This window comes from Pleurodeles waltl, chromosome 2_1, assembly GCF_031143425.1.
Source record: "Pleurodeles waltl isolate 20211129_DDA chromosome 2_1, aPleWal1.hap1.20221129, whole genome shotgun sequence".
Classification (NCBI taxonomy): domain Eukaryota; kingdom Metazoa; phylum Chordata; class Amphibia; order Caudata; family Salamandridae; genus Pleurodeles; species Pleurodeles waltl.
In genome coordinates, this window is record NC_090438.1 from 92,233,954 (window position 1) to 92,256,191 (window position 22,238).

The following is a 22,238-nucleotide window of genomic DNA, read 5'->3' on the forward strand; positions in this document are numbered from 1 at the left end:
GTCCAGAAAATACAATTACTTACCCTAACACAACTCACAGCACCGCAGTACTGAAGATAAGACTGGCTCAAAACCAGGGCAGACCAATATAGTAACAATTTAAGGTTCACTGAAAGGTTTAAGCAGATCTCGGACAGGAAGCTCCCTCACCCATGTCGTGCAGAAGAAACATGAGCTATGGTGGCCACCAGTGGGAGGAGGAGAGCTTATGCGTCCACCTCATTGGCTGAAGTTTGGGTTCTTTCAAATACGGTGGATGTTTTACAAAAGATTCTATGCTGTTTTAGGTCCATGGCCTTTTTTGAACTGTATATAGTGAGCTGAATATTTTACACTGTATACTGCTATGTTAGTGTACTAGGGGTTCCCAGCCTGATGATGGGAATGATTCAAGCATGTGAATATATAAAAGATCCAATGCTGGAGAAAATGGGGCTACAAGTAGAGAAGAACTCTCTCATTGAAACATTGCCCAAGACAAATTGAACAGTTCAGTATTTACTAATGCTGAAAACAAACTTAAAGAATGTGTAAGAGATTTTTGAAAACCCCATAATGACAGGCTACATAATGCATACAACAGAGCATGAATGTAAACCTGCACCACAAGATCTGCTCAACATTAGAAGGCACATCCCTCTTGACACTATGGCCGTGCATACTGCTGAGAAACGATTAATCGACCACATGGCCACAATGGGCTATCTACCGATAAAGAAGTAAACAGCTAGACGTGGAGGGCAATAGAGTGACACCCGAAGTACTACCCAAGAGCTGTAAGAAAATTAATATTATTAATCCTGTTAGGCTGCAACACTGAAAATAGCAATGATGATGATGATAGTTCTAATGCTACTGCTAATAATAACTACAATTGTATCAGTTCTAAACCATACTGAATTCTTTTGCATCAGTGCAGGTCCAATTTGCAAACATATTGGAAACGCTGACCAGTGAAACGGGCAACGGCAAAGCAAACTAGTCTGGCTTTAATTAGACATGGGCAAAATTAAAAAATTTAAGGCAAAATTTAATTAACACAAAATATAACATTTGGCAACATGTAATATTACATAATTGTTGCCTTAATTAGACTGACTCACAAGGAAAAGGTTTATATCATTAGATCTCCTTATATATGTGAGTGAGCGGTCCTGGAATGTTCTGATCAAGAGACTCTTGAATGGCTGCAGACTGGGAAGTGCTTTGAGTCCAGGACGTTTTAGTGCTTTTGTCCTCATGTCAGAGACTTGTGAAATCAGGTCTTAAAATCAGTCATGTAGCTGGATCATTTAAAGTGCAAGTAAAGTCTGGCAGCCAGACTCAGGATTCTGAGGTTTTTGTATTTCTTTTCTGGCGACCCCTAGTTTCATACCGGCCCAAAAGGAGCAGGGTTAAGCTTCTTGTAATTTACAATGGATGGTTAGATCTAAGAAGTGGGGGACCCTTTTCAGCATCAATTAAAAGGTAGTGCTTGTAATAACTGTTTCAATTTTAGGGGTGTAAGAGTTCAGAATTTAAAATTGTCCACAGGTTATTAACGTTCTGACAAGGGGCTTTTGTTTCTTTAGACCACTTCAAGGAGATGGATGTCTCAGACACTTGGCCCAGCATTACAATATCTGAACTGAATTCATTATTCCAAAAGATGTTCTAGTGCATCTGGAACTAGGTGTTTCTATGGTTCTTCTGACCATGTTTTCAATCAAATGTTGGCTGCTGATAACTAAAATGGGGCCTGATGCAGCACAATCATTTAACAGAAATGTTTTAGCCAAATGTTTCAAACCAAATGTATGTTAAACTAAACTTTTCAGAAGATTCACCTAGGTTAGTCTGGACAAACAATGACCTTTGTGCCTCGAACAATCATTTTCTGGCCTTACCTTAAGATACAACTGTTCTTCTAATTTCTCTTGAAGCAAGACCTCCTCCACTGCTGTCTTTCGTCGCCTAATAAAGTCAATTTTAGCCAGATTAGCTTTTTTTGCCAAACAGTCAGGACACTTGGAGGGCTCGTGCATTTTCAATTCTTTAACCTACAGTAAAAGAGCACAAAATTAAACTGATGCATGCAGTGTGTTGTAAGGGCTGCAGCTCAAGTTACTGAACACCTTGAAGACCAATTTAAAATCCAGAAAACAACAGATGTCTTAGTAAAATATATACAATCTAATAAAATAGCCTCTAGTGATAGGCATCTTGTCATAAACAAGGACTGCATTTTTACAGTTTGTGAATTATGTCCGGACGCTCCAAAAGTACTCAAAATAATACCAGGCAGAAAGATGTTATTGCAAAGTTCCTATTCAGCCACTCACATTCTGCAACAATCACATTTTATTCACTTTCAGTTTCTTTAGCATTACAATATATCAGGAAATATCACAGAAGTAATTAACTTAAAGGACAGTCTCATACTGGCTTTGACACACTCACAAGAGAAGCTTGCGTATGTTCAAGCCAATTGATAAAACATTAGGGCGATGGAACCTACATTAGATCCAATTAATAAAATATGAGGAGGATGACTTACAATCAAAATACCACAAGCAGGCTGTTAATTGGAGGAATAACATATTTATGGCCACAGTAATGACCATTTACATGTAAATTATACAGATATTGCATTGATCAGCATTGCCCTGAATTTCTAGGATCGCTGGAAACTTTAATACAAAACTCCCATGTCATGCTCAATATTACTTTCATGTTTTCATTTTCTAATCACAATCAGTGATAAAGAAAACTTTATAATCCATCATACGATCAAGAGAATTAATACATTATTTGAAATCAATAAAAATAATTTTTCTGTGTTCTTAAAGTACCATAAAGACCACTTACTTTCATTAATTGATCAACTGGCTATTAATGTAGTCTACTGGAGCTACTGGCTGGTTCCATATTGTATTAACCCCATATTTCCATAGCTTGGTGTTCCTGGCTACCTATGGGTTGAGAGAGAGGGACTGTGCGGCCTTACGCATGCTAGAGATCGGTACCATGGGAGATTTTTTTTCACAATGGTACAGTGAAAATGTGGAAGATGGTTCAGGAACGGAGTGAGGAGACTACCGCTCTTGCTCACTCATTATTACAGAGCTAGCCACACATTACGGGACTTGTTGGGTGAGGATCTTCTTGGGCCTCTTGACATGCCTGCATTGTCCTCCCTAATTACAGGTAGCCACCTCCATTAGGCTAGTGGTAGCCATAGGTTTAAGACGTAGAGTGGCTATGAGGTGGGCCCACTGCCAACCATTAGGGATTGGTACACTGACATGGTATGCTGCAATACACAAATGGACACATATAGTGAGCAATACCCGACCTACCTAATCGACACGGAGACATGTATAGTGAATTACTCCCACCAAAGAGCCGCCCCAGGAATCCTTGGGGACCATACCAGACCTATCTAATCGACACAGAGACAGGGATGGCAGAGGACGAGGATGTACCTGATGTGGTGGATGAGTGACGGTAGGGCTGCGAGTCGCCCTAAGGTGGCCATGTGATACAAGTAACTAGTAATGTATGCAACTGACTCTTTGTACAGTCCTAGCTCATTGTACAGCTAATGCACCTTTATGTCCTAGTGGGGGCTTATTCTCCCCTATTAATGTACGGCAAAGCTGAATTGTTTCCTGATCATCTGTCACCCAGACGCATACTACTATGTTATCATATTTTCATTGATACCTAGTACCAATCAATGTAACAAATTAGCTACTGCTATGCCCGGTCGAACTGTATGTATTCAAAGCTTGTTCAATAAAAAGAATGTTAAAAAAAAGAAGTAGGTATATATCGTGGTCATAGTGTATAACTTTTAAGGTTACCAATCCTCTCTGTTGCTACTAAGTCTAGAGTGAAGGCTTCTAAAGCGGAATCCTATTGATACAATATTTACGCCTTCATTGGACTCCGTGCAAGATCGTTCCTGCTTGATGAAGTCTTGGGGCTAGCCCATATACGGGGGCAGCCTCTACTACACGAAAAGCAGTTGCCCTGTTTGGCGGGAACAACTCTGTAAAATGTTAGGCCAGAGTTACTCTAGTAGTTGATGTTGTGATTGGGAGTATTATATGTAACTTAAGTACGACCACTGTGAGTACTCTGCAAACAGAACTTTAAGTTATTGGAGAATGAAAACGTCATTAAGCTGATGGATGTTCTAATTAGTTATTGGAGAATGAAAACGTCATTAAGCTGATGGATGTTCTAATTGTATGGAATAAAAAAAATCTTACTTTGGATCAACATAGTTCAAGTTATAAACATAGACAAGTCCACCCATATTAGCAAGCGTATGCACGGAAAGAGGAAATAAGCACTGGCAAAGCCTAGCGGCCTCGCACTGGCTGCCACCCTATTGGCATGGCAGATGCTTTGTTTTGTTTTGCCATGATTTTTGTAAAAACTTTATTAATTCATCCATTTATTAAAATGCATTTATTCAGGTGGAAAGTGCAATTCTAAAAATGTATAAATCATAATAAAACATGTTCAGAATATTCATACAAGATAAATTGATACCCAGTATCATAATAAAAATACTAAAAATCACTTTATTGTTGGGGGAGCTATCGGACACCTGCCACAAAATAATAATAATAATAATAATAATAGGAGTGGCTAGAAATGCACAGGGTGGGCATGGACATCACCCTCGGGGCCCAACCACCAACACCAAAGAGATGAAGACAATGTTAATGTGCCCCAGGGGGACCCTCCAGCCAGAAGGTGGAACAGGAGAGGGCTGTGGCAGTGGTAACTGCTTTTATGAATATTAGAGACACGCAACCTGAGTGTGCACTCCTCGGAGATCTCCCGGAACGTCTTGGATACCTGGATGGAGGTGATCTGACGGGGTCCCACAGCTGACACCAAGCTGCAGACGACCTGTGACTACGGAATCGACCACAGTCGAACTAACCTCATGACCGCACTTCAGCGATACTGTGTATTAACTGGTCTTGTTCACCCGTAGAAAGGTGGGGTGGTGCTCCTCTGACACCAATATAGACGGTGGGCAGAAGGGCGCCAGAGAGGATCCCTGACGCCACCTCCATTGTTTCCATGTACACCCACGATATTGAAGAAAAGACAATAATTTCTACACAGTTTATTGCTGTTGGACTGATGGCCGTTATCTTTCTACCTTGGGAAGAGAGAATTGGAGATTATTATTTTATTGCTGCCTGGCATAGACATTGTGCTTATCGTAACATTAACAGTTGCACCCGACTAGGAGGCTCCGCACTATACCACTGAAACAATACTGGCCCCTCCTTATGGCTAAACCCAGGCATGACACCTTTTACACACCATGATACAGCACACATATAGGGCCTCATTGCAACCCTGGCGGTCAAAGACCGCCAGGGCTGTTTTGGCGGTTGCACCGCCAGCAGGCTGGCGGTGCAAACTCGGCGATTACAACAGCGGCGGAAGTGCCGCGGTCGCACTGCCGGGTCCCGGCGGTTTTCCGCCACGTTGGTCCCGGCGGTTTTAATCCGCTAGGGCAGCACTGCTTGCAGCGCTGCCCCGGGGATTACGAGTCCCCTTCCCGCCAGCCTTTTCATGGCGGTAGGAACCGCCATGGAAAGTCTGGTGGGAAGGGGAGTTGCGGGGCCCCTGGAGGCCTCTGCACTGCCCATGCCTGTGGCAACTGCACCCGTCGCACGTCCGCAACACCGCCGGCTCCCATGTTGCAGCCGACATCCCCGCTGGCCCGCGGGGATGTCAGAATGCCCACTGCGGGAGTGCGGCCGCATTGGTTACAACTTGGCAGGCGGAGGTTGTAATGTAAAGTTGTAATGAGGGCCATAGTAACTTTGTTCCTCAGATGTAACGTGAGGGGCATGGGCACACAGTCTAAAAGACACAAAGTTCTGACATGCCTTAAAAGACGGGGCGCGGACATCACCCTCCTGCAGGAGACGCACCTGATAAATAAGAGATTGCCAAGCTGAAGTGGAGATGACAGGGCCAGGCCTACTCCATGGGCTTCTCCAATGGCCAGGGTTCCTTAATCTGGATAAAGGCTGGGCTACCCTTTCAGCCAATGCCCACAAACATAACAAGGTTTGGTACGTGATCTTTCAGGGTCAGCTTGATGGTGTCCCCATGATACTGTGCAGAATTTACGTGCCGAACACAGGGAAGATTCCATTCCTTCCCTTCCTGGCACCAGTTCTATCAGATGGAGTGCAACTGCCAGGAATATTTGGTAGAGACTATACCTGCATTGCGGACGTGCATGTTGAATGCTCCAACACACCTCTCCCGGACCACCTACAGTTCGAACAGGCCACCACTCTGAGGCCTGGATGACACATTGGGGAGTAAAGGATGATTAGCGCTCCAAGACAATCCCAGTCTTTTTGTTAGAAAAGCTCCTTAAAGGATTCATCCGATCAATTTGTTTTTTCTTGGATGCATTAACAGGAGAATCATTTGAACTATTCTAGGATAGTGCCTGGAGTGCCAATCCTAGGATTCTTTTGTATGTTGTTTAAAATGTTTTCATATTTTACATTTCTAAATGTAAAATGCTATAATGAACAACCACAGGCCATGATAGGGTGTCGGTTTAAAAAAAATCTGATTTTTATAGCAGGAGCACCTACATATGTATGTGAAAATACTGTAATAATTCCTGAACATCAAACAGATACATTCGGGTCTGGTAAATACATGTTTGATGAATATTGAAATCACTATTTATACACAAGCTATCTTGGTGAACTGAAGCAGGCATATGTGGGAGCAGCTGTAGCAGATGGAAGTGTTTAATCACATCCACTCATTCCGAAATCAGAATTACTGTAAAAAGGCCTACACCTCCTCTGTTAGGCAACATGGTAGCATCTTGCCGGGTTAGAACGCGGATCCATAGGTTAAGGCAGAAACACGGTACTCCTACAGTGCAGCAGGACGTGTAAGTGCACGTGTCAGAGAGAGCCTGAAAAGACAGATGAGAACAGATTTTTGGACCCAGAGAGTTATGTAGGCGGTGGAGTTAGGGGAAAGGGTGGGCAGTGCAGGCGTTTATCAAGCAGCCAAGAACAAACATTCTGGTAAAATGAAGAATATTGTACTTTCTTTGCTATTTTTGGAAGCTTGTACAAATGTTCATTGCAGTTTGCTGTCCACAAGAGCATCCACACAGATAACAGACATTGAACAAACACTAACTAAACCAATAGGTTTGGATTTCATGTGCTAAAGTGGTTCCCAACCTGTGGTCTGGGGACCCCTGGGGGTCCACGAAGCCTGCTTAGGGGGTCCGCGACTGCTTAAAAAATTATACAGTATTAACAAATGAGGTCTCCAGCTTTCAACAATGACTTAATAAGTGGTCTCCAATAATGAGTCAATGGGGGTCCCCGGGTTCTAGTAACCATAAAGTGGGAGTCCACAGAAGTCAAAAGGTTGGGAACCACTGTGCTAAAGCATGCAGCCTTAGCACGTTAGAGCAAGACACACAAGAGAAAATCAGAAAGAGCAGATAGAGAGCACTAGTGTAAAGTATAACATAAGCACTCACACAGAAGTGGAAGGATACATCCAAACAGCCAATCAGGTGAGGGATCAATACTCCATTCGGCTGAGCCAAGATGTGATTAACAGATTCTCAAGTCAACTGCTGAAAGAGTCCAGACGAAGACATCCAGTGGTTGAAAGGAGCAGACCCAAAGCCCACTACGTACATTGTGAGATATAGCCCCATGTGACAGCTGTGCTGTCAAAATCCAGACCAGAAAAGACCTCCACTAGAGTAACAAGGACTTTTGTAAGCCAAAAGATCATCCAGGTTCCTAACTTGTTCCAGTACCTTTCAAACAGGTAAAATGTAAATTTACATTTAGAAAAAAAATACCAAGGCCAAAAGGTCTGGCCTATGTAGGATACTGGTAAAGTGGCAACACACGAAAAGGCTTCAATGAAACATTTTGATTTAAGTATTTTTTATTTTATGAACCTACATTTGAAGAATGGAACAGAAAAGTTAAATTAGTCAAAGGGTTGGAATAGATATTGTGAACATCATAGATATTTATGTATTTGTTCTTACTACATGGCAGCAGTATACTACAAAGACTTGAACGGAATGTAAGAGAGCATAAATGTTTCCTGGCAGTGACAACTGCTTTGGTTATAATATCCTGGTACCACTAAAAAAGAAGATGGGTGTTGTGAATGGGGGGAGGAGATCACTGAAAGACAAACAGATTATGTTGATAAGCTCGGAGTGGGAAGGAGAAGCAACAAGGAGAGGACTGGGTGGAGATTCTTGTGGGGAAGCAGCACACAAGCAAGAGAGTAAGCAAACGGATGCACTTGCATGGAGTGCAGACAGAAGAAGACAAGCATATGCAATGCAGTGGGTCTCACGTTTGCTCGAGTTAGAGCTATTAGCACTGTAAATTTCTAACTGGACTTTTCTTGCCACATAAATTGAAAATGAAAAGTAAAACAGTTGACATAAGTGAGCCGATTTAAGGCACCACGGCCGCCATGAGCATGAATGCAAAGGAGAGACACAAAAGGAAAAAGAAGTTTGCTCGCAGTCAAACATATCGGTAATTGTGCAATTATCCATGTAACAGGGGCAGTCTGCAAGGCAGTAACAAAAACGGCCCAAAACGGGACAAACGTAAAGCATTTACCAATGATGATAAATGATTTTTGAAAGGCAAGCCCACGAACGATTGAAAGTCATGGGTGTGAAGTAGGCATGGTTAAAAGCCCACAATACTAACAGGTCAAAGCGCTTTACCACTCAACATAAAAAAAGGATTCCCTAGAATGGAAGCAGTTGAAGGTCACAAGTCATCCAATAAAAAGAAAGGAAGGGTCTTCTGCTCCAGGGGAGGGACAATACATGAAGAGGAAGAAAAGCCATTGAATAAGTAAGCAAATGAAATTGACGATAAAGCCAACCAATGGTAATCAATGGACTGACACAAAGCCCATAGTAAACATTGGGTATGTCCACAACAGGGCTTCGACAACGGACAGATAAAATCTGTCTATTGTTGAGACCTAACACCCCAAGCCTGTGCACGAGATTTACAAGACATGTGATGGGGGCAGATTTTCGTTAGACAGACTCAAGGAGGGAGCACTGTGCACACCGTAGCACCTTCAGCCCACAAACTAATAATACAATAATGCATGCCCTATAAAGTTGCTTCATGGCAGCTGTTCAACGCCACCAGAGGATCACAGACATCACCATCACAAAAATAAACAAACAGGCACAACTCCACAGACTGCCCACAACGCTTTAATAAACGTTGGGGTATGCATTTTATTTGTACTAGGCCGTGGTGGAAAGACACTAAAAGCTTACACGACACAAAAGATACAAAACAAAAAAACACAACGTAAGTGACCAGTCCAGCGAGGCACCCCAACACCAATTCCAACACAAGCACAATATTTCCTTTTACATGGTGCCAAGGAATAAGGATGTTGTGCATGGTATTTTACCTTACTGTTATGAGAATTTGCAGCGCACGTCTACCCAAAGGCTTCTTGGTACTATGCCTCGCAAGACAAGCTCTCAGTCTGAGATAACAACAGCAAGATGACTCTGACGAGATATATTTTTTAAAATAATTTGTTCACAATATAGCAACATACAGAACTAATGGCTACATGCATTTGTGTGTCCCAGCAACAACATAGCATTATTAGATTACCTATTCGATATCCCATGGACAAGATATCTATCTTTATTGCAGTTCCATTAATGTCCACTGATCTGCCATAAAGATACAAATGCTGAATATCTACAAATCGGTTGAGGATGAACCCTACTATTACAAGTAAGAGCCCTCATCACGAAGCAGAACATAGAAACATGGAGTTCCCAAAAGTATTTTGGACGAGCAGCAGTATGTGTAATATCAGCATATTTCTTTAACCATTCATTGCAGTAAAATAAGTCTTTAAACTATGTTTCATTCCTGGGTGTATTCAATGTGTATTGCCACCCTCCTCTTAGCTAGCAAAAATATTTTGGATACAAATTGTGTAACGTTTTTGGCCAACTTTTCTGTAAGTCCTAACAAAGGATGTTGAACCTGAAACACTTTCAAATATTTCACTTGTAGTAAAAAATACTTTATGCAAAAACCCCTGTGTAGGAAGCTGGTTCTGTATATACTATATCAAAGTGAGATATAGGCCTCATTATGAACCTGGCGGCAATCACCGCCGACCGCTGTGGCTACGGTGAACAGAAGACTGCCAGTAGCAGAAGGCTGGACACCGCTGAATTATGATGCCAAAAAGACAAACCTCCAAAAATCCTGCAACCTCCACCCACTGCCAAGGCCAACGACGGCGGAAAGGCAGTACACCCCAGCCAGCCACCGCCATGCAGACAAATCATCCGCCCACCAAATAATGATGCACAAATCAGCGTGGCGGATAGTGGATGCGGAACGCCCATTGGCGGAACGACCCGCCACGGCCAGCAATGGGACCCAACAACAACAAATGCTCACATTGGCAACTTTGAAACCCACACACATCCACAACACTATAAAACACTCATATACACACCCCACAATCCTTTGCATCGCCAATAGCACGAATGAGACTAACAATACAACACGCATACACTGAACACAACAATAAAAAAAAAATCACATGCACAAATACACCACCAAAACACACACAAACCCCAAACACCCTCATAAGCCACACACATAACCACATGACAGCACCCACAACACACACCATGGCACCCCCAAAGCACCCCCGCTTCACAAATAGGGAGCTAAGGACCATGGTGGGCGAAACTCTCAAGGTCGAGCCACAACTATTCGGGGCACAGGTGCAGCAGACACCCATCGCCAGGAAGATGGAGCTATGGCAGACGATTGTCAACAAGGTCAACGCAGTGGGAAACCATCCACGCACAAGGGACGACATCCGGAAGAGATGGAATGACCTGCGTGGGAAGGTGAGTACCTGGTACAAGCACTCCCTCCACCTCCACTCCCAGACCTTCCTCCAAATCCCCTCCCAATTGCCCCTAAGAAGCTTTTCCTCTACCGTATGGACCGGTTTGAACCCACTGGCCCACACCGTCTCGTCCCTAAACGTGCCCAGTCCACTCCTTCCACGTCCAAGTCCACCCCAGTCCAACCTTCCCATTCCTGTGCCCCTTCCCCAGGGAGGAAGATGCCCTGTGTTGCGCCAGGCCCCTCTGCCACCCCCTGGTCCAAGCCCACTCCCCCACCTTCCAAGGGCAAGCCCAAACCCCCTCCACCTCCCAAACCTAAGCCCAATCCCCCCACTTCCAGACATAAGTCCCCACCACCTGTTGTCCCTGTTCCCTGAGGTGCCTGGCTGACCCATTGATACCCCCTTCAAGTGGAGCACCTTGTGCACATGCAGGAGTCCAGTCTGGCCTATTTTGGCCCTTCAGGGTCTTCGACATGGACTGGCCAATGGCCTTATTTGAACAGTACGTTTTTTACAGTTAATAAATTGCACTGCCCAGTAGTGCTGTTGGCAGATTATGGTGACGTCGTTTCAGCGTTTCACTGTGGGGGTGTGGCGTGCACATGTGTGTACTTTGGTGCAGGTCGGGTAAGTACATCTTGTTCTGGTGTGTATGCTGTGGGATGGGTTGGGAGTGCGTTGCAGGGTGGGTGGGGTGGGTGTGTAACTGTGCTTTTTCTTCCCATGTGTACTAGGTTGCGGTACTTACCGTCGTTGTCTTCTTCGGCGGTCACGGTCGTAGAGGTATATGTCAAGGAGCAGCACTGGCATTATTTCCAACTCTCTCTCCATGTGCATCGGCATGTTGTGTGTGCCTCCTGTGAGAGTTTATTTTTATTTTGTTCATTTCCGCCACCCCCACCCCGGAACTGATGGCGGTCTTGTGCTTCATTATTTGGTGGCGGGTAGTTCCTTTCCACCGGCCTGTGGGCGGCCTCCTCGTCGGCACTACAATGATGGCAGTGTGTGGATGGACCGCTACTTGTTTCTCACATGCTTCATTATTTGGCGGGCCGGACCATAATGACCACCATAGTGTGCACAGAGTCCAGGGGTTCCCCAGAGGCTTAACAGAGGCTAAAGTAGATAATACTAATGCCCTCTTTTGTGGTAGTGTGGTTGGGAAGTTAGGCTTACCAGAAGGTACTGCAAAGCATTTGTTGTACACACACAGACAATAGAAGAAGCACACACTCAGTGACTTAACTCCAGACCAATGGTTTTTATATCGCAAAAATATATTTTCTTAATTTGTTTTTAGAACCACAAGATTTGAGTTTCAAGAAAGTACTTCCATAGATTTGCATTTCACACATGTATCAATATTACTTTGAAATCGATAAGCTATACAGTTTTTGAAATATTGGTAATAATCTGTTTTAAAACTTGACAGTGCAATTTTCAGAAACAGTTCATGGGGGGAGCGGAGGTGAAAAGTTAGATTGATTTGCAGATAAGTACAACACTTACAGTTTCAGTCTCCGGGGGTTAGGAAGTCCACAGGTTGGGGTTCAAGTTAACCCCAACCACCCACCACCATCAACATGGGGCCGGCCGGGTGCAGAGGTCAAAGTGTAGGCAAAATTAACGTGGGCTCCTATGGAGGCTGGGGGGCACTCTGTTTCAGATCTGCAGGCAGGTTAAGTACCCGCGTCTTCGGAAGGCAGACCTGGGTGGTTTAGAGGAACACTGGAGGGGGGCCACTAGTAGGCACCCAACATGCTCCCCGGGTGCAGATTGCAAACAAGATGCAGAGTCTCCAATGAATCTCTATGAGGGGACCCCGAGGGTCACTCAGAGGCTGTAGGCGAGGTCCAGGGGGTCGTCTCAGGCAAACCACAGGCTGGACAGGGAGGAGGGCCACCTGCTAAACGTTGCTGCATCGAGGGTCGGTTTCTCCAAGGATGCACTGGGTCTGTAGGCGACGGATATTTTCGTCCGGAGCTTTCGCAGTCAGGAGGTCCTCGGGATTACCTCTGCAGGCGTCGTCATGGAGGGGTGGAGAGGTCAACCCAGGGTGGGCACTTGCTCGGAATCGCCTGGGGATCCTCTCTAGCTGGTTGGGCCACCTGGACACAGGTCGTGGGCGTCGGGTGGAGAGGGGTTAGGATTCACGCATTCGGAGTGAGGTTGGAGTCCTTAGTTGTTGTTTCTTCTTGGACCGGGCCGCTGTCCACAGGAGTTCTTGGTCCTTTCGAGTGCAGGGCAGTCCTCTGGAGCTTGGCAGATGTCGCTGGTCCCACTGGATGCATCACTGTTCTTCTGCAAGTTCTTTGAAGCAGGAGAAAGGCTGGTAGGGCTGGGGCCTAATCAGCTGTTGTCTTCCTTCTTCTCTGCTTGGGGTTTCAGCTATGCAGTCCTTCTTCTTGTCTGGTCACCAGGAATCTGGTGAGCTGGGTTCAGGGAAGCCCTTAAATACAAGATTTAGGGGCATTACAGGGGTCAGAGGCCAGTAGACAATGGCTACTGTCCCTGAGGGTGACTACACCCTTCCTGAGTCCACTCCCTTTGGGGAGGGGGGCACATTCCTAACCCTATTGGTTCCTGTCCTCCAAACCATGATGGAGGATTCTGCAGGGAGTGGGGTCACTCCAGCTCTGGACACCTTAGGGGGGTCCCAGCTGAAGTGGTCACTCCTCCTTGTTTTTCCTTAGTTTCCTGACAAACTTGCTGCCAAAAGTGGGGCTTTATCAGGGGGGCAGGCATCTCCACTAGCTGGAGTGCCCTGGGGCACTGTAACATGAAGCCTGAGCCTTTGAGGATCATGCCAGGTGTTACAGTCCCTGCAGGGGCGGAGGTGTGAAGCACCTCCACCCAGAGCAGGCTTTGTTTCTGGAGCACAAAGGCCCTCACCCCATGGGGTCAGAAACTTGTCTGCTAGTGGCAGGCTGGCACAGACCAGTCAGTCCTACACCAGAGGACTGGGTAAAATACAGGGGGGATCTCTAAGATGCCCTCTGTGTGCTTTTTAGAATAAATCCAACATTGGCATCAGTGTGAGTTTATTGTGCTGGGAAGTTTGATACCAAACTTCCCAGTATTCAGTTACGCCATTAGGGAGCTGTGGAGTTCGAAATGTCAAACTCCCAGAACATATATTTAAGATGGCCACACACTGCACTTAAAATGCCTAAGAATGGACTTAGACACTGTAGGGGTATATTGCTCATGCAGCTATGCCCTCACCTGGGGTAGAGTGCACCCTCCCTTAGGGCTGTATGGCCTGGTGGAGGGGGGGGGGCGAGGGGGGTGACTTACCTATGCCACAGGCAGTGTTTTGTGGGCATGGCATGTCGACTTTGCCTTTTTCTCCCCACCAACACACACAATCTGTTTGATGAGGGGGTCCCTTAGGGTGGCACAACACATGCTGCAGCCCTTTGGGACCCTCCCTGGCCACAGGGCCCTAGGTACCACTCATATCTTTTACAAGGGACTTATCTGTGTGCCAGAGGTGTGCCAACTGTGGAAACAATGTTACATTTTAAGGGAAAGAACACTGGTGCTGAGGGCCTGGTTAGCAGGATCCCAGCACACTCTCCATCAAGTCAGCATTATTATCAGGCAAAAAGTGTGTTTGGGTGGGGGGGGGGGGGGGGGGGGGGGGGCATGTAACTGCAACAAGGGCCAGTTTCCTACACCATGTAATTTCGGACATAACCATGCCATGCATAAAAAACCAACATCATTTTTTAACTCAGCCACCTACTCCTGTCAAACTCTCACCATACTTTCCAGCGTGTAGTATATATGATGCAGAAACATGAGCTATATCAACTTACACCTGTAATTAAATTGATTTTTTAAATTTAGTACAGCTATATTTTCAATAACCATCAGTCAGTGATAGTCCCAATTCTGTTTCCCATGCTTGTCTAACAGTAAATTGTTGTGCGGTTCCACACTTCATCATCTTGGTGTACATACAAGCAATTGATTGCCCCATATCTACTCACTCAGTCATCTTAGCTAGTAATGGCAACTCTACCAGTGGGTAGGGGAAGCCAGGATACACTAACTTAGCTACTGAGCGCAATCTAGGATAAAGCATGATTGCCATAGAAGACCCACCTACACTAGTCCTATGGCCCGCACTTGCATGAATATGACATTTGATAAAAAATCCCTTATTACGCTGTGGTTTAGGTCCCTCAACTTACAGGTAAAAAATCTTTCAAAAGCAGGATGCAAAAGAGGATTACTAATCACAGTCTAAATGAGGTATTTTATTACAATTACAATTCTTTAGGCCAATCCCCTCCATGTCCATTTAGTCATCCCCACCACGTCTTTGTCTCCCCTCTAAAGAGCAGGTATCCTACACATCACTGACACCAAAGAACGTTATGGACAGATTTCACATCACCCACTGCCACCTCCACAACCATTAACGCATCTCTGCACCCAACTCTCCGACTATTTCAGCCACAAGATCAGCAACATCTATAACTTCTTCGACCTCAAGCTAGACCCATCCACCCCCATAGCCCTTCAGCCCAACAAGACGAATCCCTGGACTCCGCCATTGCCCCCTGGTCCACCATTAACACAGCCGAAACTGCAGTGCCTAAGAGTTTCACCCACTAAGGAACATCCTTTGGATCCCTGCCCACACTTTATGGTCATCAAAGGAATCTGCACAGCTTTGACCCAGATACTCAACATCTCCATCAGGACAGTCACTTTCCTGGATGCATGGAAGCACACCACAGTACTCCCCGTTTTACAGAAAACCAGAGTTGCCCCAAAGATGCTGGATAACTACTGGCCAATCTCCTGCCAAAGTCCTGGAGAATGCCAAAAAATAACTGTCAGTCTACCTTACCAACAACCACCTCCTCTGTCCCGCCTAATCCAGATTCAGGACCAACCACAGCTCCGAGACTTTCCCCATTGCTCCCACAGATGACATCTGACTGATCATGGATAGAGGAGACAACGCAGCTCTCAATCTACTCGACTTATATGTCACTTTGAACACTGTCGCTCATCCAAGCCTCATTGAAAGCCTACACCAACTAACATAAAAGGCCCACTTTCTGCTGGATCTGCTCCTTCCTTACTGGATGCTCTCAGTGAGTCAGTACGGACCCTCACACGTCAGCCACTGCCAACTTCATCTGCATGCTACCCCAAAGGTCATCTTTCAGCCCCACACTATTCAACACCTACATGGCACCACTTGCCAACACCATACATTCCCTCGGAATCAGCATCATCTTCTAGGCTAAGGACAACCACTTCATCCTTTCCTCTCCGATAAAACATTCAGCAACCCAGACCTGCATGTCCGAAGTTGCCAGCTGTACGAAGACCAATTATCTGAAACTCAAAACAGAAGTGGTACTCTTTGGTAAGAACACCTGTCTAAGGAACTCTACCTGGTGGCCTGAAGATGTCAGAACACCCTGCCCACCCAATCAAGCTAAAAACCTGGGAATAGTGGTGGACCACTGTAAGAATGTGGGTTATTTGTTGAGGGGAGTGAATACCCTTCTCGAGCAACAACCACAATCCAAGACAAGGTGACCCCCAAAAGTCACTAAATTAACCTGTGCTTAACCCTCTGATAACTTGGCACAAAAGCAGTCACGCTTAACTTAGAGGTAAGGTGTAAAGTATTTATGCAGCAGACAAACAGTAATAAAGTGAAAACACAACACAAGAAAGTCCCAAAACAATTAAGAAAAATAGGGTAGATTTAAATAAATTAAATGACACTAACCCAATCAGCAGAGATATGCTATCTCAATGTTTTAAGTAAGTAGAACACCTAGAAGCATAAAGCACCACTCGTGGCATCTGGTCATGCAAGACCAGGGGAAACTCACAAGTTCAGGCGGACTGCGATGGAGGGCGGATACAAGAAACAAGGTTAGTCTCACTGAAAAAGTTAACTTCTAAAGTTCAGTACGAAAAGTACCGTTGGCAGTGGAGGATGCCACAAGGACCAGGGAAAGTGTTGTGGGTGGTCACCACTCTAGCGTGACAAGAAGGCCTGGCGTCACAGACTGTTATCACTGTATCATGTAGATCCGGGCTGGCACTGTGGATGGTCCTTGCTGGAGCTTTGCATTGGGGTCACCACGGGCTGTTGTTGCTGTAACGCGAAGTGCAAATCTTGCATTGCTAGTAGTCGGTGGCAGTCGCTGCAGCGTGAACTATTCACTGGATCTTCATGTTGGCGGTCATTGCAGGCGGAAAGATCTCAACATGAATGGGCCCATTCACAGTTGCAAGGGGACTAAAACTTCGGAATTTCTCCATTTTATAATATTGCTTTAATGCTGCTAAACGGCCTGATGGGAGTGTACAGAACACACTCTCACCAGTAATGATACTTGAGATCTGTGCATCATTATTCCAGGCTCTTGCGATCATGCCAGCAACCTAAATGGACAAGCCCCCTCTCTAAATGTTTTAGTACGAGCATGCATGTCCAAACACATCACTCCCTATTAGCCTCTCTAAACCTCTGCAATACGTCTTAGGTTTTAATCAGTGGATTTTAATCTATAGTTGCCTTGTAAGGCACCTCAAACCCTTTTAGCTGCCGTTCCAGTGTATTCAATCCACTACGCAACGATCTGAGAATGCATGCTCTTTTGGGGTACCTGACAGCACTCAGTCCAAGGGGACAATTGCATCACCCATAACTCTAAAGTAAATATACCCAAACCAGCCCACCTAGCAATCAATACACACACAAGCCTAACTACTCTCATACACCATACAGCTAGGCAAATCAGAGACAACAATTAACCAAGCAACATCTATTCTCAATAATATCTAATTAGCTAACTATCTGGTAGTAGCAATACGTCTTGACAATCCACTGGGCATCAAGTTCATAAGTGAAGAGTCAAAGCGTTTAATTAATTGAGAGTTTCTAAATATAGTATACAAACAAAGTAGAAGAGCCTATAGTCCAGTACCATTCATTATCACTCACAGCAGAAGCAGTATTTTTCTATTTATCTTGGGTGAGGCTTTGTCTGCAACAGCTAAGTCCATTCCCATTTTTAGGACACAGATATGTTTCAATTAATTTAACTGCTATCTTTGGTTGTGTAAAAAAATAAATTTTTAAGTTGTGCTCAACCATTAGCTTTGCCGAATCCAGCATGGAGTATTTGATCGCCCCTTTCCTCAGATATTTTTGATCTCTAAGAAGGACCATCTGGCTTCTTGGATCGCTTAGATGAAGCCCGGGGGAAACATTATATTAAAGATCTGGACTGGCTCTATTCAGATGCAGCACACCTTGGAATTGATGGATAAGCATATGGGCAATTATAGGTCACGCAGTTTGACTTTGGCATGGCCTGGGCGCCAGTGACCTCTGCCCTTCCTCAACTACAAACAAAGCTGAAAATGCCTCTCACTCAGTGTTTTTAGTATTTGAATCACAAATTTGTTCATGTTGCTTATGCCTTCCATTTCAGCAGCTCCCAAGATATGCACATTAGCTGAAGCCAAGCAACCGGATATGGGCCAATGTACTACACAGGTTTAAAATGGCCTGTCACAGCTCAACGTAGTTTACAGAAATTGTAAACCCAATGGAACTGATATCACTATGCACAATTTCATAGAACTCGTATAATGACTTGAAGGTGTTTTAAAATAATACATTTAGGTTTAATTCAATTCAATAGGTCTGCCACTCTATCCAGGATGAGGGGCAGATCTCACTACAAATTTGTGCCCCACTCTCCGCATACCTGCCTTTTCTCTTGCAATGACGAGAAATTGTGGACATGATAAAGAATTTGAAAAAACTATTCATTCTTCTTAGGAGGTGAGTATTCAGAGTTTTTTGTTAAAATGTGAATGTCCTGCTGGCTCTTTTTCAAAAGAAGGATATTCCCAATAAAAGAGGCAAGACTAGAAATGTCCATATTGTTTGGAATTTATTCAGGAGTGTTGGTTACTATTTGTAAGGAAGGTTGTCCCACCACAAGCAGCCTAATTCCTGCTCAGCCTCCCAGTCATCTACGCTTACCTGTTCATAAACAATGACCTAACTCCCTCGAAAGGTCCTTCTCTCCCTTTCTCTATATCTTTGGATCTCTGCCCACAGCCATGGTCTTATCTCAGATGTCTTTTTCCAATATGGTAACTTGAATTTGCAGTCTGGGGAACTATCTAAAACCATATATAATAATCTGATTAATACCCAGCAATGGTTCAAAAGCTCTAGGGACATACAATCTACATGTGTTAAGAAATTGGAAAACATGCTAAGGTTTTCAGATGAGGGCCTTTGATCTCGATGGATTGATTTGTGCCATTGTAGACAGTAAACCTGCTAATAAACAGGAAAGGATCTGAGGGACAGCCTAGCCTGGGAACAAATGAAGGAGGGTGATTATACATCATTAGTCTAACATCTTGCATACTGTAACTCTATTTAATTCCTTGAGCTTTTCAGCCACTTATCCCATATGATATGGAAGCGTTGTGCTCAGCATCAAATGTGTGCAACACACTGATTAGTTTTCCTTTTTAGAAAAACGTGTGTGTGCATAATTCTACATACTGCTTGGAACATATTAAGGACTGGGTACATCAGCAGAGACTCAGTTGTATCATGCTGGCCAAATGACCCCAAATTAACTTACTTTCATGTGGAATTCAACCAAATGCATATTCCCAATTCTGATAAAAAAGAAGAAAAGTCAAGTGTTGCAGCCAAAACTAAGTCAGCTCGATAACTTTTAGTAGCTCCCTCGTTAACTAGTAAAAGCAGCATGTCCCAGATGTCAGTTAGCAAGTTGTGCAACCCAGAGGTTGGACTGAAGCTGGACTGCTGTATAGCCACCAAGGTTCCAGGTGTTTTCAAATTACCTTCGTTGAAGAACCCTTCAAGATTTTAGAGAATAAAAAGCTAGAAATAGGGCTGAACTCATAGAGCTCAAGATAAAACTTTCAGTTCTATGTTAGATTTCAACTTCAAGACTAGTCTTTCTGAAAAAGGTGTTGGGAAGAGTAATAAATGAGAGTTTACACATTACACCCATTTTGTTGCACTAGCTCACTTCCACAGAAAAAGATGGTGAACTTTCGTACAGGTGAGGTATAACATGGCTGCTAGAAAAATCATGCTATTTTATGGGGTGTCATTTTAACAGAAGTCGATGGGGGCTTCCACTGAAGGTTTGAAAAACAATCATCTGCAGAGTCAATAAGTCTAATCTTAAATGAACAAGTTACTTACCTTTGGTAACACATTATCTGGTAGAGACTCTATCTAGCTGCAGATTCCTTACCTTAGAATTTCCTGGTGCCAGATTGGAATCCGGACTTTTTTGCTGACCAGTAACCTGCGCGTGCTGTCGGGTGACGTGGTTCGGATCCACGTGGTGTCGTCAGCGTCGCTGGAGCCATCTGTGACATCACGGTCACCTATAAAGGCACCACCCCAGCACATGTATGTCAGTTCTTTTTTCCCCACAAACTTCCACGCCAGAAGCACAGAGTCATGGATAGAACCAACAGTTTGTCTGTGCAAAACTAGGACCCTGAAAGGGGTAAACCCTAACCCTATTAGACAAATCCGCAGAGTGGGGAGGCATGGGTGGGTGTAAGGAATCTGCAGCTACATAGTGTCTCTACCAGATAATGCGTTAGCGAAGGTAAGTAACATCTTCATCTGATAGAGACTTCTAGCTACAGATTCCTTACCTTAGAATAGATACCCAAGCCATAACCGCCTGATGGTGGGCTGCGGATAGATCTCCTTTACACTAAAAAGTCCAATAGGACCGAACGGGCAAAGTGTCAGTCTCTTCAGACCTGATTGTTCAGGCAGTAGTGTTTTGCAAACGTATGCAAGGATGCCCACATTGCTGCCTTACAGATATCCAAGACTGGGACACCTCGTGCTTGCGCAGTGGTAGCAGCCTTGCCCCTGGTATAATGAGCCCTCAAGCCCTCAGGAGGCTACTTCTTGGCCAGTGCATAGCACATTTTAATGCAGAGAATGACCCAGCACGAAATGGTTCATTTCTGCACTGCCAGACCCTTCTTTGCTCCCATGTACCCCACAAAGAGTTTATCATCCACCCGGAACTCTTTTGTGTGGTCAAAGTAGAACAACAAGGCTCATTCCGGATCCAGTTGATGGAATCGCTCCTCTTCCTTAGAGGTATGCGGTGGAGTAAAGAAGGTGGGCAGGGTGATGTTGTGACCCAGGTGAAATGGGGTCACAACCATGGGGAGGAAAGAGGCACGAGTTCTGAGAACCACATTGTCTGGGAACATAGAGAGATACAGTGGCTTAGATGGAAGAGCTTGCATCTCACTCACCAGCCTGGCAGATGTTATTGCCACTAAGGCTGTCTTGATGGTGACCAGCTGAAGCAGACAGTTGTGTAAGGACTCGAAGGGAACACACATAAGAAATGTAAGAATGAGATTTAAGTCCCATTGAGGCATAACAAAGGGCATAGGGGGAAACATTTGTACAAGCCCTTTGAGGAACCTTTGTGCAATGGGAGATTTGAACAGTGAAGGCTGATCAGGCAGCCAAAGGAATGCCGATACGACAGAAAGATAGCCCTTGAGAGTGCCGAAGGCAGAACCCTGTTGGGCAAGGGATAGTATAAAGAGAAGGATTTCAGAAAGAGAAGCATAAAGAGGATCAATAACTCTTTCAGTACAATAATATACAAAGCGTTTCCAACGGCAGGTGTATACTGTTTTGGTGAGGAGAAGCATGGCTGCCAGAATAACTTTACAGACTTCGGGAGGAAGGTCAAAGTCGTCAACTGCCGCTGCTCAATCTCCACGCATGAAGACAGAGTTGACAGGTTCGGGTGGAGAACCTTCCTCTGCTGCTGCGAGAGAAGATTGTCCCAAAGGGGCAGACTGTTCAGAGGATCGATGTTCATTTTCAGAAGCTCGGGATACCAAACTCTCTGTGCCCAATCCGGAGCCACTAGGATTACTTGGGCCCGGTCATTCTTGATCTTCTTGAGAACTCTGGGCAGAAGTGGTATGGGCGGAAAGGTGTACAGGAGGCCTGAAAAGCATCACAGAAACTTCAACGTGCAATACTGCTGACATCGCGTGTTCTCTGCGGAGGAGAACAGATCTAACCAAGGCTCTTCCCACTGCTGAAAGAGTCCTTGCGCCACCTCCGGGTGGAGATACTATTCATGATCCGCTAGACACCTATGGCTGAGTTTGTCCACCCTGGC

General features: G+C 44.8%; 1 protein-coding gene across 1 annotated transcript in view; it reads right to left on the reverse strand.

The window, feature by feature from the left end:
• Positions 1-22,238, reverse strand: part of C2_1H8orf48 (chromosome 2_1 C8orf48 homolog) — a 268,634-nt gene that overhangs the window by 59,959 nt on the left and 186,437 nt on the right. Inside the window, exon 5 of the mRNA XM_069210512.1 lies at positions 1,887-2,039. Coding sequence (XP_069066613.1) covers positions 1,887-2,039 — 153 coding nt within the window. The remainder of the gene's footprint in view (positions 1-1,886; positions 2,040-22,238) is intronic.